Source organism: Musca domestica, unplaced genomic scaffold (assembly GCF_030504385.1).
Source record: "Musca domestica strain aabys unplaced genomic scaffold, Musca_domestica.polishedcontigs.V.1.1 33, whole genome shotgun sequence".
NCBI lineage: Eukaryota > Metazoa > Arthropoda > Insecta > Diptera > Muscidae > Musca > Musca domestica.
Window position 1 is genome coordinate 9,970,995 of NW_026712312.1, and position 15,958 is coordinate 9,986,952.

Consider the following 15,958-nt stretch of genomic DNA (forward strand, 5'->3'; position numbering starts at 1 on the left):
GCCTTGATGCAACTTCTTCACTCATGGCTGACATTCCATACCCACTTGAAATCACATCAAATGTCTCTTGACACAGGGACACACCACGAAACAGATATCAGTTGCAGATGCGAAAGCCGACGGAGACATACGACATTTGCAACAAAATGTAAATTTTCTCATTTGCCCTCAAGAACAACGACGGCAGCAACAGCTGGGCCTTCGGATGATGGCTCGCATCAGTCGATGTGGACGAGCTTTGCCGGAATGTGCACCGAGTCCATTAGGCAGCTGTCAGCAGGCACATCTCAAGTACGAGAAAATGTCGGATATGGTAATGCTCTGCTACATACAATGAAATCATCTTAAAGTCCTGCTTCGTCTCATTTAATATGCATAGAGATGTCACTCTGAAAAATCGATATCAAGTGCAGAAAATGTTGTAAATTCAGAGTGCAATGATAAATGGCCGACCTAATACTTGAAGCTGCTGAGGACATTCCAATCATAATTGCAGAATACTAAATAAGGGCAAAACTGAATTTGTGCTTCTTAAAATCCAGTCTCCTTGTATTCATAAGATGCATTCGCATCATCCGCATTTAAAAAGTGTCTAGTGGAAAAGTCCCTCAGAAAAGAGGGAGAGAGAGACAGGCCGGCAGATAGATTTTCTGCTACTTCCGCGATGTTAAAATTTTAACCAAAATCGCCATTTGAACGGTCGATTTTCATTCAATAAATGAAACATCGGAAAAATTGCTTTTCATTTCAGTAATTTTTCCACCAATTTTTAGGTTCATTGTTAAATTTTTCGAATCATTCATTTCATTTTTTTTTTTTTCAAAAGACCTGTACTATCCATTTCATCTCCGCATACACCCATTTCAATCGATAGTTTTGCCTAATGGACTTTTGTTTGATGGTGCTCAAGGGTCTCTTTCCGTTTATGATTCCATGTGTATCAATAATATTCGTTCGCAAAAAAAAACCAACAGATATGGCCATTGGGTGGCGTACGATGGATAGATGCACTTTGCATGTGTTCCCATTGTGGCTCACACAAATATCCATGATTGCAGCTGACATCCCATCACCCTGAGGTTCATTCACTGATTACGGATTAGAAGAAACCAAAGGAATTCAGTTTAGTTTTTCCAATTCGTGGAAACCCAAACAAAAAATGAATTGATATACATAGATTATAGTTTATTTCGAGTCCGGTCTCACATCGATATTGTAAAATCTGGCAATTCGTCCACACAACAGTTTGAGCTTTCATTGCATCCAGTTGCGAACCATTGCGAAGCGATGAAAACACTGAGAACAAGTGTCCATCTAGCACTTGTGCGGTACGTTCTCGCCAACGCCAACCCATACTTCGACTGGGTTGGAACACTGTTTATGAGTTAAGTTCAAAAATATATTCCATGTCACGACACACCCCCTTGTCGCCGTCGAACATAACGTAACAGGACGTAACCACGACGAACTCAAAGCAAAACCAACGTTGTTGACCAAATTTCAATTTGTTTTAATTAAGTTATCGAAAATTGATAAAGGGTTTGTTTGTGGTCGAAACACATTTACAGCTGGTGCATGGCGATGTCATTGATTGTTCTTCGTAGATTGTACATCGTAGCAGCCATTGTATGCCGTTGTTGTTCTGAATATGGAGCACTCTAGCATTTTAAAAATAATTTCACACAGATCAAATGACAAAATATGTAATTTTGATAAGTAAAATTATTAAATAAATATTTGCATAAATTAGTGCTTAAAATATTTTTCATAAATATTTGAATCCTACTCTGATTTTGGCAAAGAATAGTTAGCTGGCGGCAAATATTTTACAAACACAAACCTAAATATGACACCATTTATTTTTTTTTTTAATTGTAAATACGATTCTTTAAAAAAAAAATAACTGAATTGAGCTTCTCCCTTTTTTCACATTGTTTAATAAATTAAATAAATATTTTCTTACCGAAGAAATTTGTAAACAATTAAAAAAGTTGATTTTTTCAAAACATTTCCGGAGCACACTGTACACTATATATAGATGTGCGTGTGTGCATAATTCGGCCTGACACACGGTGTGCCAGTGCCATGGCACACCACCGCAAAGGTGGCAGGCAAATTGAAAATTTGCGGTAACAAAATTTTTACAACATAAATTTTCAATTTAGACCATCAACTTGCGAAGTGTTCGTGTGTCGACACTTGATTCCGAAAGGTAATGGAGTTGAGCCGAACGACAAACAAGCAAATAATATTAATTCCTCTGTCAACATTAGCACCTCTGTCCCTGCGGAAAATGTCGCAGACACGGCAGCCAAAACCCAATATCGCATTAACAACAAAAGGCCCCAGGCTTAAATTTACCCAAATTCTATTAAATTTGTAGACAATCATTTGGTCGCACCTTAAATTGAAATTTAACAATTTATGTTCAATTTTAATTTCTGTCCTTGGCAGTGCCTGCTACAACACATCGGCCCCGAATGCTATTCATAAATTATGTTGTCAGAATTTGGCAACATGTCGATGGAGCGAGCGGTGGCAGGAGTCGACAACGTTCGCCCTGGGCAGTCAGGTAGTTAAACTGGTAGTTTATTATGTTAACATGGCTTCCAGCGTTGGTACTTAATAAGGTGTATATGTCACTACAAGCCCGACACAGTTGCATGCAATCAAAAACAATAAAATAATATAACAAAATTTTAATTACATATTAAATACAGAGCCGATGGATGCTCTCTCTCTCTCTCCGCCCATTGAGAGTGGAGCGAACACACACTCACACACAATGGGATTTCATTTTATGGCTGCTGTGTGTGTGTGGATCGAGGCGAAAGGTTACGCCAGTGGGGCGTTCAATACACAACAATATTTTGTGTCAAAATATTTCATGTCTTGGAAGGGGTGGTGGGAGCTAGGCCCACAAGCGGAAAATATCAAAGAATAAAAAACGAATGAAAGAATAAAAGCAGAAATAATTATTATCCAAAAAATAGCATTCCAGCAAAACAATATTTGATTGTTTCAACAAGAAATAGTAAAACAATGTTTTATTGGTAAAATAGCTTCTCTGAAATAAAACGAGGATTACAAGAAATAAAACACGGAAAATATGAATAGAATAATTCATCATGGTTATATTTGTGACTCTTTATTTCAAAACAACCAATTTACCTTCAGTGGTTGTTGATAGGAAAGTTGCCGAGGAGATGCCTGTGGTGTCTATCTGCATCCGCGAGTGACTGGGTTCGGGAAGTTGTGGTGGAACGCGTCAAACTTTTACAGCATGGCAAATTAATTTTTATACCTTACACCATACATAGTATGTAGGGAATATTAAGTTCGACATTCCGTTTCTAACTGATCGAATAATTCTAAGACGATTTTGCACCGATCTGTCTTTTATCTGCAGGCAGGTCAAGTTCGAAGATGGGCTATATCGGTCCACTATATCGTATATACCCCATATAACTTGCCTCCCGACTTTCGGCATTTTAATGATTTTAGTCACATTTTTCAATGGCATTGTCTAAAATTCTACACAAGGAGTTCTCTGTGAGTATTTGACACAATGAAAGATATTTTTTATATGAGTCCACGATTTCGTATAGGCTCCATACAATGGGTATTTTGATGATATTAGCCACATTTTTCAATGGGTCAGTTCGTTACTACAGCCTATCATAAAAAAATTACTTATCCAGCACCACGTCTGCGAAAAGCCCCCATATAAAGGTTTTCATTTGAGTGGTATTTTTTGACGAATTTTTTTTAATTTTTTAAGTTCCTTCCAAATGGTAGAGGGTATAAAAATTTCGACCCGGCCAAACATAAATACTTTTTTACTTGTTTCTTATTGGTTTTCCGATATAGTTCAAAATTTAATTTTTAATTTTTTAAGTTCGGGAATTTTCGAAATTTCGCATTAAGAGTTTTGGAAGTTCACAAAATTTTACAATTAAAGTATGTGCAACATGCTATCTCGATAACCAATTCTAAAAATTCATTCATTAAAAAACCCTTATGTATTCTCGCCTTTAGCATTCGGTATACTTAGCTATCCTGTCCTAAATGAATAACTTTTAAATTTAAACCAATTTTAAGTTGTTTTTCCAATTTATTACCTTTAGGATAATGCGACACTGTTCTACTTATGCCTAACCATGATTAGAATTTACCAATCTTAAACAACAACATTACCTTATTCCTTATCTCTGATGAGCTATTTTTAGCAACATATGTCGTTTGTTACTTTAACACAATATTTTTTATTTTATTATTTTTTTTATTCATATCATCGTCAGTCGATCTGTTATCGTTCATATGCCCGTACTAATATTGTTGTTCTGCTCTCTATTCTACAATTTCAGCTCTCGAATTCAGATGCCACATCGGTCACATTGAAGGGCGTTACCCGCGAACTAACGGGCAGCTATCAGTGTGAAGTGTCCGAGGATGCCCCGCTCTTTCACACAGATATCCGGTCGGCTCACATGCAAGTCATTGAATTGCCGAAAGATGATCCTACGATGCAGGTGGAGAAGAAAATCATAACCGCCAATGACTATTTTAAGGCAGTCTGCACAATTGGACCCTCATATCCGGCGGCAAACATAACGTGGTACATAAACGGCAGAAAGGTGTGTATCTATCAGTAGGATGGAATCCGTTTAGCAATATTTTGAGATTCAACCACTTGACCTTGAGTATTGACTTATCTTTTCTGTTTTTTGCATGTGTTCAGGTCTACAAAACACCCTTTCAACGCATTACACAAACAACCAGTGAAGGTTCCGGTACTGTGTCGTCCCTAGATATCTATCCACACAGTCAAGTGCTGCAGGGATTCTTCCAAGCCATGCCAAAATACCAGACCAGTATACTGCTGCTTTGTGAAGTCTCTATTCTGCACGTCTTTCACAAAAATGTCCAACAGCGTATCTTCCTGAGCATTGGACCACCTACGACTATATCGCCAAATCTTTTGGGGCTGGAGGGTTCGAAACGCATGAACGGCGACCCAGACAATTCTGCGCTGACCGGCAGGGGGTCGAAACAGGCATCAACGTTCTTGCCACTGGCACTGATCGTGGGATTTGTTGCGAGTAATATTCTGCTGAGCAGAGGGAGAACGGCCGTTCTCGGTGTGGCGCCAGTGGTAACGGCACAACGCTCTCTTCAACTGTGACCAAATGACAATTATTTATAAATGCTGAAATCACATAAATAAAATTTATAGAATTTTCTGTTAAAATAAGTAACACGTTTACTCACACACATACACACTGTCACACAAATAAACTCAATAAAAACAATTTAATAATTATAATAAAATTATTGCATTTTGCAAAAAAAAAGACAGAAAACAAAATAAAATAACAGCAACAAAAACTATATGATAAGTAAACAATAACATGACAAAAACAAAAAATAACAATCCATAGATAATAGGCAACCGTAAACACACACACACCTACATACATACACACAAACACACAGAAAACACTCATACAAACACTCAAGCATATGCAAAGCATTGTTAAAACTCGAATTCGATCTGGGCAAATCGATTGGGAAATAGCAACAACAACAACAAAACGAGTCAGGTGCCAGAAGTCCGACGTGGTAAATAAACAATCGCCAGATAAACTTTTTGTTTATGTTTAATAAATAAAACGTACAATACTGGACAAAAAAATAAAAACTGTTTATTATTATTATTTTATTAAAATGTTGAAATTGTTTAATTAAATTTTATACGGCCAAGGAAAAAAAGCGCAAAAGCAAATAAAATTATGATAATTTTGACATATGAATATTGGTTTAACATAAAAAATCGCACACATTTACACACACACGCGTACATCCGTACCAAAACATAAAATCAACAAACACCAGAGAGCTACAACTGTCACAAGCATAAGTAAATAATTGAAACTAAAGTGCCCTACTTAAAGTTGGTTTAGTGAAAAAAAAAATCGAAGAGAATAAAAGTCGAATTGTATCGACATCGAAAAAAGAATCTCAGATTAATGTCAATTTCGAGTGTTACAAAATATATTTCTGCATTTTAAATTCTGAATTCTATAGAATATGTAGAGTCTTTAAGTCTTTAGCTCGGATGATGTATAGTTCATTTTAAATATACATTTACTTTAAACACTTTAAAATATACATTAAATAATTTTGAGTACAAATGACGAAGATGATAGATTAATTCCTTGTGAAGTTATCTCGTTTCATATGAGACCATCCGGACGCTGTCTATACAAAGTTTTTATTGTTATTATTATTGTTATTATTATTATTATTATTATTATTATTATTATTATTATTATTATTATTATTATTATTATTATTATTATTATTATTATTATTATTATTATTATTATTATTATTATTATTATTATTATTATTATTATTATTATTATTATTATTATTATTATTATTATTATTATTATTATTATTATTATTATTATTATTATTATTATTATTATTATTATTATTATTATTATTGTTGTTATTATTATTATTATTATTATTATTATTATTATTATTATTATTATTATTATTATTATTATTATTATTATTATTATTATTATTTTTAAATTTTGTGCAATCGTTGCTTCAAAGATTCTACCATTCGATTATAAGATGCTACCATGCGATTTAACCGAAATAGGGCACTTGCATTTTCAATTATTCGCTTATGACGGCTGTTAAATAAAACTCATCTGTCACAAATGACTTTTTTATGTTAATTACATTTTTACTAATATTTAAAGTAAATAATAAAAATGAAAAATGGTGTTCAAATGTAAAAAAAAAAACTGCAAAACAATTTAAGAGTGAAAATGTGGAAAACAATGTAAAAGAAAAATGGAAACTAATTATAAGCATAATTACACTCAAAAAGGAAAAAACTATAGAAAAATAAATAAATAAATATAGCAAAAAAATAATAATAAAGTAAAATGAGTATTTTATTACATAAGATAATGTATATAAACAAAAAATTGTAAAAAAAGACAAGCCACAAAATTATGACATCAATTTAATGAATAACTTAATTGGCTACATACACACACATCTCTATCCTACATCTCTATCTACACATCTCTAGCTACATACTCACAAACAGTTACATAACAACTGCCTCATAGTTTACCTAACAATTGCCATGCAAGCAGATACAATCGATGGCCATATATTATTAAATGCAATTCGAATTCATTCATTTGCATTTTGTTGTGAACCCCAAAATCTATCCCATTTTTTGGGTGATGTTTAAACATTAATGTCGTTGTCCTTCTACGACCAATGTAAATTTATAATAATTTCAATATTTATCACATGCCACGGAAAAGATACTCTTCAACTTCTGACCTCAAATTAAAAAAAATATTTTTGAATCAAAAAATTTTTTTATACTTGATCAAAAAGAAATGACTGGGTTTGGAAGTAAATTTGTCCACAAAACTCACCTATATTTGGAAAAATTTATTGCCAGCTAAGTTTTAATAATATTTTCAAAAAATTCTCACCCGAATGACTTCGAAAGTCTAGTTTGTTTCAATTTTCAAAACGCTCCTGCTATTAGGTGTCTTTATATGTCTATGGCCATCTTTGGAAAATAAAATCTCAAATTAATTTAATTTGCAACACCGCCGTCACATTACATTTCCACACACACACACTCCAGAATCGATCTTCCAGAAGATCCCTCAGCCATTTTGTAAAAACCTCCACCTCCACGATATTGTAAAAAAAAGTCCAACAAGTAGACATAATAAATCACTAAGTGTTGTTATATGTTTTTGTGTACAAAGTATTACCGATTAAGTCATTTGTAGGGAACGTTCCGTTCGAAGCCATTAGTTTAATTATACATGTTATTCAAATGTGTGTATATTTAGGAGAACCAAAACAAAAACCATAAACGAACAAACACACACGGACATTGAACATTAAGAGATTTATAAAAATAAAAAAAATTGCATTTAATTTTTAGCTTTTATGTTTCTACCGAACAATGTTAACTATAGACCGTATTTCGTATAAAACATAAAAATCAATTACTATATAAAACTTACATATACAGATATATAGCAAATAACTTAAGGCATTTAATTATACGTAATTTTACCTAGACACAAACGTGGTAAAATAAAAACTAACCCAAAGCAAAAACAAAAAAAGGAAAACGGAAAACAAAATCAAATTGTTGTAAACTTAAAAATCAAACAGAATTCAGTACCGAGGAAGAGATTCTGTCGGTAAATGTAAATTAAAAAAAAAAACACATTAAAACAAAAACTATACTAAAGAGCTACAGGTAACATTAAAAATATTAACAATAAATTAGACAAAAAAATACTTAATTATGGAAATTTAGAATAATAAGAGGTAAACATGAATGAATGTGTCTCGCTGGAGACGAATTTCGGCCACGCAATACAATGTAACGAAATTCAAATAAAAAAGGGCAAGGCACACCTCCCTGTGCAGAGCGAAAACCAAAAACGCAAATCAATTACTACATTTACGTCAGGCGCAAAGACAAGACAAACAATGAAGTGACAAAACCTCCCACATTACACGTAAAGAGAATTAAAAATAAAGAAAATAAATTAAAAAAATAAATAAATTTTATATTTGACTTTTTGTTATTAAAAAGCAATGATTTTGTTCTGTTATTTTTTAGTTTAGCTGCTTAAAGTGGTTCGAAAGTAAATACCTAAAAAAATGGCATGTTTAATTTCGAGATTTGTCAATGATAATGTGCAAATAATATTTAATAAAACTAAACAAAAAAGTGAAAACAATTTATATGTTAAACGGAAAATACAATAAAATCAAAAGTAAATAAAAGTATAATTATATACAAATAATTTGAAGTTATATTGTTTTATTTTCCATGAAGGTCCTTTACAACTCGAAGGTTGTTTGATTGTCTCAACGGGTAATTTCTGTGTGTTTGTCCAACTGCTGTGAGACGACATAATACATGTTGTGGAACGAGTACTTCAACGGCTTTAGAAAACTTAAAATATCCAAATGCCAAGTGTGCTAATAAAGGAAACATATTTTTATACCCTCCACCTTGGAAAGGAGGGTATATTAAATTTGTCCTTCCGTTTGTAACATCCCTAAATATTCGTCATAGACCCCGTAAAGTATATATATTCATGATCGGTACAAAATTGTATGTCGATTGAACGATGTCCGTCGGTTGAACCCACGATACAGCACACATTATTTGAAGTAGAGATTTAAGATTCGGCACAGTTGTTGGTATTATTATGATGATAATCAGATATCGGTCCACGTTTTCTTATATAAATGTACCACCTCATATTTAATGATTTTTAATACATTCTTTCACGGATTTTTCTAAAAAATGGATTTGTCTAAAAATTTGTTCTTCGAAATGGGTTTTAGCTCCGTTGGCGAAACATTGTACAAATAATTTTCGGTATTTTGGTGGTTTTATCCACATTTTCCACGGATTTGTCTAAACGCTCCAATGGCAGAACATTGAATATTTAGGGCCACGTTCTCTTCTTCTCCCACCAATCTTATTGGCGTCTGTAGTTTAACGTGGATTCAGATATGTTTTTATATTAACTAATGGTGGAGGGCATTCAATGTTCGGCCCGGGCGAACTTAATGTCTTTTTACTTAATCAGTTAGTTTAATTCAATCACACCCTTTCATTTCACCATATCCGCCATAAGATGAATGTTGTACTAGATTTATTGCAAATCGGGATCTATGGAGAAAACGCGTTTTTCTCTATTGTGCGGTTGTAATGCACTAATTTATTATTAAAATTACCCACGATAATATGGTCAAAAACACGCATATAAGGTAAGTAAACATGCTTATCAGTTTACAGTCTATGCTACATCTCATTGTCTAACACACCGCATGTAGCAACGAGAAATTCTATATTTTGTATTTCTAATGATTCGTAGCCCTGCTCGCCACACATATTTGAAGTTGCCTGTATTAAAGAGAACCCTGTTTAACAAAAACCTCACTCTACTAAACTAAGTGGCCCGCTATTTTTAAACCCTCAGCCATATGGCTAGAGAGGGTATATATCATTTGATACGGCCAAAACGTGCCTCATCGGAAAGAAACGTGCCTAACGGTTTTACACCCTAGGTCTCTTTGGACCAAATCCGTTGCAGGATATTTGAAGTCGATGTAAGGGTATCCGTTCGTCTGTCAGGCTGGATGGTACAAACGATAACTTTCAAAGGGAGTATCCGACTTGGACCAAAAAATCGGAAATCATAATTCGACTAAAGTCGAATTCGGAGATGGGCAATATCAGACCACTCCTTCTGGTACCTCCCTCACAAATCGACCGAAAATATTAGAGGCAAAACAAGTAAAAAAGCAGTTAAGTAATTTTGGAAAGTAACTCAGGGTTATTCGTCATTTCTGTTATAGGGAACATCCAATCCAACCATGGTGCAAAAACGGTGTCTACAATTATCAATAGGGGATATAGGATAATGCTGCTTATAAAGAAAGTGTTATATATCAGCAGAAAACCCCATTACGGAATACAAATACCTAGTTTTTACTATTCCAGAAGAAAATGTGGCTGAAATCGTCAAAATGCCGAGTATGGCGTGGTACAATTATATGGGGGCTATACGAAAACGTTGACCGATATGGCTCATCTTCGAACTTGAACTGACTGCAGACAAAAGACAACTTTATGCAAAATTTTACCTTCGTAATACATGTCGTTTGGACTCTAGCGTGATTAGAATAGACGGAAATCGTCTTAGAATTTTAAGCCGATAACGAATATAATATATTTTTTCGATGAGTTAAAAACGAAATGGCAAACTTATTATACACTCCGTACTATATATGTAGAAGGTACAAACATGGTATTCTGTGAACGATGAAATACAAAGAATACAAGAAAATAGACATAAATTATTTGAAAGGACAAAAAGCAAGACATTAGGAAAAGCAATTTGTACGACCAGGCTTATCGAGTGGAAACCTTAAAATACCAAAAACAAAGATCGGGATACACCGTTATATAGATCGATCTAGATACCTAAAACTTTGGTAATGTCCACATTATGATTGATGGAGTTAAAATGGGGTATGGGGTCTCTACTCATCTAAATGATGATGATGACTAATAAAATAATCAAAATCGGACCTAACACTGCCCTTAGCGACTTGATTGGAACATTCTTTTTAATAACATCCTCAAATAATAAGAAGACCGTGCAAATATATTTTGGTTGGTAGTAGATAATCTATTAGACCTAACTACATTGCTCGAAATGTAGAGTCTTTATTTCGTGGAGATTTTGCATATCTCTTTTAATATTGAATAAGTCAGTAAATTTAATTGGAATATAGAATCCATTTATATTCAATTTTTTTTCAATTGTAATATGAGATTGTGCACATTGACATTTTAAGTGTGTATGCATTTTGCATATTTTTTGAAAAAAAATATGCCTTATACCTATATTGTCCTTCGATCGAAACAATTTACAAACAAATTAAGATTTTTAGCATAATTTCATTCAATTTCTTAAACATTCCCAATTCAAAAAAAAAAAATAAAAAAAATTATGAACTTTTTTGAAATGACATTTTTTTTTTTTTGCTTTTGACAAAAAAAGACAGGTTCTGAGTCTGTGTGCTGAATTTTGTTCTGGATGATCACAAAGTTCACTCAATCTCTCCGTAATTATTTAATATTCGAATTTTGCGATAAAAATTTAAATTTATTATTGAAAACAAAAGCAATTTTCGATTAGCAAATATTGAATAACTACATGCCGTGCTATTTTAGGATTTTAATTATATTTCCGACAGAATTCATCGAACTTTTGTCTTTGATGTTTACTTGCGAACACATGTCCATAATTGTAATGGAATTTTTTTAATGTAGTTAATGTTGTTTTTTATGCTTCATGGCTTCACGGACTACTGCCATCTGTCTAGACGACAGTTCATTTGAATGTGCTTCAGTGCATAAATAAAAGAAGAAGAAGAATTGCAAGACGCTCTGTGCATCACGTCCGATAATGTATGACTCAAAGGTGAACGAAGAACGAAAACATCCACACATTATCTTACCATATGACAGTCATTGTTGCGCTCTGTCTTGTGACTGCTGCCTCGATTAGGTGTGTTCTGAAGGTTACAGGGCGATAACGTTGTCGCTCAAGAACAGCCCACGGTATAAATAGACGATTTGATGCTGCATCCCAGCATGAGTTCTCAGCATGAAGTCAATCGCTGCGGTCGTTTTCCTTGGAGTGGCTCTGGTCTCATTCGGCAGTTCCAGGCACCTGGAGTCAAAGGTAGCTGATAGGGATTTCTTGGTGAAGCAAACATTTTTCTTGGACATCCTTCAGCATATCTATCAGGACGATGTATTTGTGAAAAAGTATGGGGATACCTATGTCGACTACAAACCTTGGGACCATCTGAGCGATTTTAAACATTCCGAGGAGTTGGCGAGTTTCTTCAGTCTTTGGCAACACCATCCGGTGCACGACGATGAAGTGTTCTCTCCCCTGGATCAGCGCTATGTAGATTATGCCCACGGTTTGGCCAAGGTCTTCTACTATGCCAAGGACTGGTTGGCGTTTACGCACGCTGTCTACTGGGCTCGCATGCATGTGAACAAGCAACTCTTTGTCTACTCCTTGACGATTGCAAGTCTCCATCGGGACGATCTGTATGGCATATCGTTCCCATCGATCTATGAAATTTTCCCTTGGCACTTCTTCGGCGCAGAAACACTGGAAGTTGCAGAACGTTACAAGTTGCATGGTTTCCACAATGTCAAAAAACTTGACAACGTCTTCAATGTCGTGGTCAAGTCCAACTACAGCAATGTCTTTGGAGATGTCAACTACGCCCACTCGCTGGCCTATTTTACAGAAGACATTGGATTCAATGCATTCTATTACTACTACAACATCGATTATCCCTATTGGATGAGGGGTGTCCCTGGCAAGGAACTTGTTAAGGACAAACGCGGTGAGTTGTATCTGTATCTGCATCAACAGCTCTTGGCCCGCTACTACCTGGAACGTTTGTCCAATGATCTGGGTGAAATTCCGCCATTTAATATGTACGAAGAATATGAGCACGGCTACTTCAGCAATCTGCGGTATTATCAAGGTGTCGGTTTCCCCGATCGGGCCAACAATTATAATTTTTATCATCGCGAGAACTATGACATTGTCAGAGATATTCACTTCTATACCACCCGTATTGCCGAGTACATCGACACCACCAGCGATGATTACCGCACGGCTGTGGAGAAATTGGGCAACATGTTGCAGGGCAATGCCGCCTCTGTTGACCACAAAAAGTACGGCAGTCTGGACATTCTGTACCGTGATTTGGTTAATGAGGGCCGTCCATATGGCAGACATGGCGAAAATTTGCCGGCAATTCTGATGCAGTACGAAACTTCATTGCGCGATCCAATCTTCTACTCCATCTATAAGGACATAATCAGCTATTACTGGCGTCTGGCAGCAACATTCCCTGAATATAAATACGACGATTTTGTCTTCAACGAAGTGTCCATCAAAGACGTTCATGTTCCCGAGAGCCTTTTTACATACTTCGATTATTTCGATGCTGACATCAGCAATGCTGTCAATGTGGAGGGCGTTACGGGTGATGTGTCGTCCGACTATCTGTACCAATTTGGTCGTAACAGTGTTCACAATGGTCAAAGTTTTGTCATTAAGGCCCGTCAATTGCGCTTGAATCACAAACCCTTCGAATACACATTAGATGTCATATCGGACAAAGACCAAAAAGCCGTTGTTAAGATCTTCATAGGTCCGAAATATGACGAAAATGGTCGGAAATTGCACTTGGAGAACAACTACATGAATTTCTTTGAATTGGATCACTATGTTGTGGACTTGGTGTCAGGTGTGAATCAGCTAAAACGTAAGTCCGAAGATTTTGGATACTGGATTGAGGACCACACCACCTACGTCGAACTGTACAGAAAGGTGTTGAGTGCCAGCACGTCGGATTATAAATTCCATCTCAATCAACAAGAGGCCCATTGTGGTGTTCCGAAACGCATGATGTTGCCCAAGGGCAAAAAGGGCGGCCTAGCCTTCCAATTCTTTTTCATGGTATTCCCCTATCATGCCCCCGAAGTGGAACAGTACTCCACCTTTGATCCCATCGCCAGCTGCGGCATTGGTTCTGGAAGCCGGTATGTGGATGCATTACCATTTGGATTCCCATTCAACCGCCCTGTTGTCCATGACTATCACTTCGATGTTCCAAACTTTAAATTCCACGACATTAAAATCTATCATAAAGAAGATCCCGTCAATGTGGTCTAGGAGTGGTGTAAGGTGTGCAATTATTTAAAAAAATGCAGCATAAATGTTTTCAATAAAGCAATCATAAAATGTTTTTGGCTCAGATTTTATTTACGTAATTTGTAACATAGAGACCTGTATATGTACGAACATTGATGTAACATTATTCTTGGTATTTTGAACGAATACATATGTTATCTAAGGACAAACCCTATTGAAATTGGTGGTGGTCTTCGCACGATTTCGCAGGAGTTTATAGAGCGCCATAAGATCGAAATCAGCCTAGATGTTACATCTATAACTCCTACAAATACCTTTCATCCGGTTGAATATATAAGTTACCCAAAGTCGTAATAGGTATGCACAATGGGGTTTGATACATGATACAACCTATAAATATATCTGTCAAATTTTTTCGAATTTTGTTTTTTTAGGCAAGTAAAATGGGCTATAGTCGAGCAGGGTAAACTATGTCACACTCTACAACACTAGAATTTCTATAGATCAATATTGGAATTCATAAGTGGACTACTCAAAAAATCAAGGGTCGCTCCCTGAATAGAACCAAAACGGTATAGGCAACCGTTTTTATACTTTCAAACATATAGCTATCATCATTCGTTACGACCAAAACGTGCCTCATCGAAATAATGGTTATAAACCCTAGGTCTCTTTGGACCAAATCCATTTCAAGACATTTGGAGTAGGTCCGTCTGTCTGGTGCCCGCGATAACTCTGGAAGAGAGCATCCTATTTGATTCAAACTTGTGCATCGTAATATTATTGTCAAACTTAGACCCCCGTAAAGGGTCAAAGGTTGGATAATCATAACGCAAGTCAAAATATATTTAAATAAACGAACAGTGGCTGAGGGTATATATCTGTGGAAAAAATCGACAGATACTTTTTAACTTGTCCATAGTATGGAGTGTATGTTAAGTTTGCCATTCCGTTTGTAACACCTCGAATTATACATTTTAAACCACCACAAGGTACTTTTGGTATTTATAACCTTCATACATTCGGCATTTTGAAGATTTAGGTAACAATTTTCATAGGAATTGTTCCAAATTTGGTATTTCACCTGGATTGTTTCCTAGGATCAAAATTCAGATTTTATTTTTGGCCCCACGTATATCGGTGCCTTCCTATATTCGGAATTTTGATGATTTAGATATATTTTTTAGATATATTTTAAACTTGGTGTTTGATGTTCGTAAATGGCACCACCACTTTTAGTAAACGACACTATTTTTTACATTATGCAAGATCCTTTCAAATGGTGGAGCATGACCGGCCGGCTACTTTTTTTTCGTGTTGTGTATAATAATCTCCACGTGATAAACATATTAATTTTATTCCAACTTAATCTAAAATAATTAAAACAAGTAAGCAAAGGCTATAGTCGTGCGGGGCCGACCATGTGATATCCTACAACACTCCAATATGTTCGAAGCCCCCTTATGTCCAAATCCATTTTGGAAGATTTCGTTTTTGAAATAATGTCAAAAATAATGTCCCTGTCCTTAACTCTCTCCTGATACGATATTCCGTTTTCAATTGTGGCTTGTACAGCGGCTACAAAATTGGAAAAA

At 35.2% G+C, this 15,958-nt stretch overlaps 2 protein-coding genes across 2 annotated transcripts in view; both read left to right on the forward strand.

The window, feature by feature from the left end:
• LOC101893062 (uncharacterized) overlaps positions 1-6,261 on the forward strand; it is a 149,149-nt gene extending 142,888 nt beyond the window's left edge. The window contains exons 6-7 of the mRNA XM_005176853.4: positions 4,368-4,637; positions 4,742-6,261. Coding sequence (XP_005176910.1) covers positions 4,368-4,637; positions 4,742-5,185 — 714 coding nt within the window. The 3' untranslated portion in view covers positions 5,186-6,261. The remainder of the gene's footprint in view (positions 1-4,367; positions 4,638-4,741) is intronic.
• A 5,995-nt stretch (positions 6,262-12,256) lies between these two features.
• Positions 12,257-14,457, forward strand: LOC101892543 (larval serum protein 2). The gene has a single exon (XM_005176850.4). The coding sequence runs from the start codon at positions 12,279-12,281 to the stop codon at positions 14,382-14,384; it is 2,106 nt and encodes a 701-aa protein (XP_005176907.1). The 5' UTR covers positions 12,257-12,278; the 3' UTR covers positions 14,385-14,457.
• The last annotated feature ends 1,501 nt before the right edge of the window (positions 14,458-15,958 follow it).

Coding starts and splice junctions, on each gene's coding strand:
- LOC101892543 (XM_005176850.4), top strand. CDS start 12,279: ATGAAGTCAATCGCTGCGGTCGTTTTCCTTGGAGTGGCTCTGGTCTCA.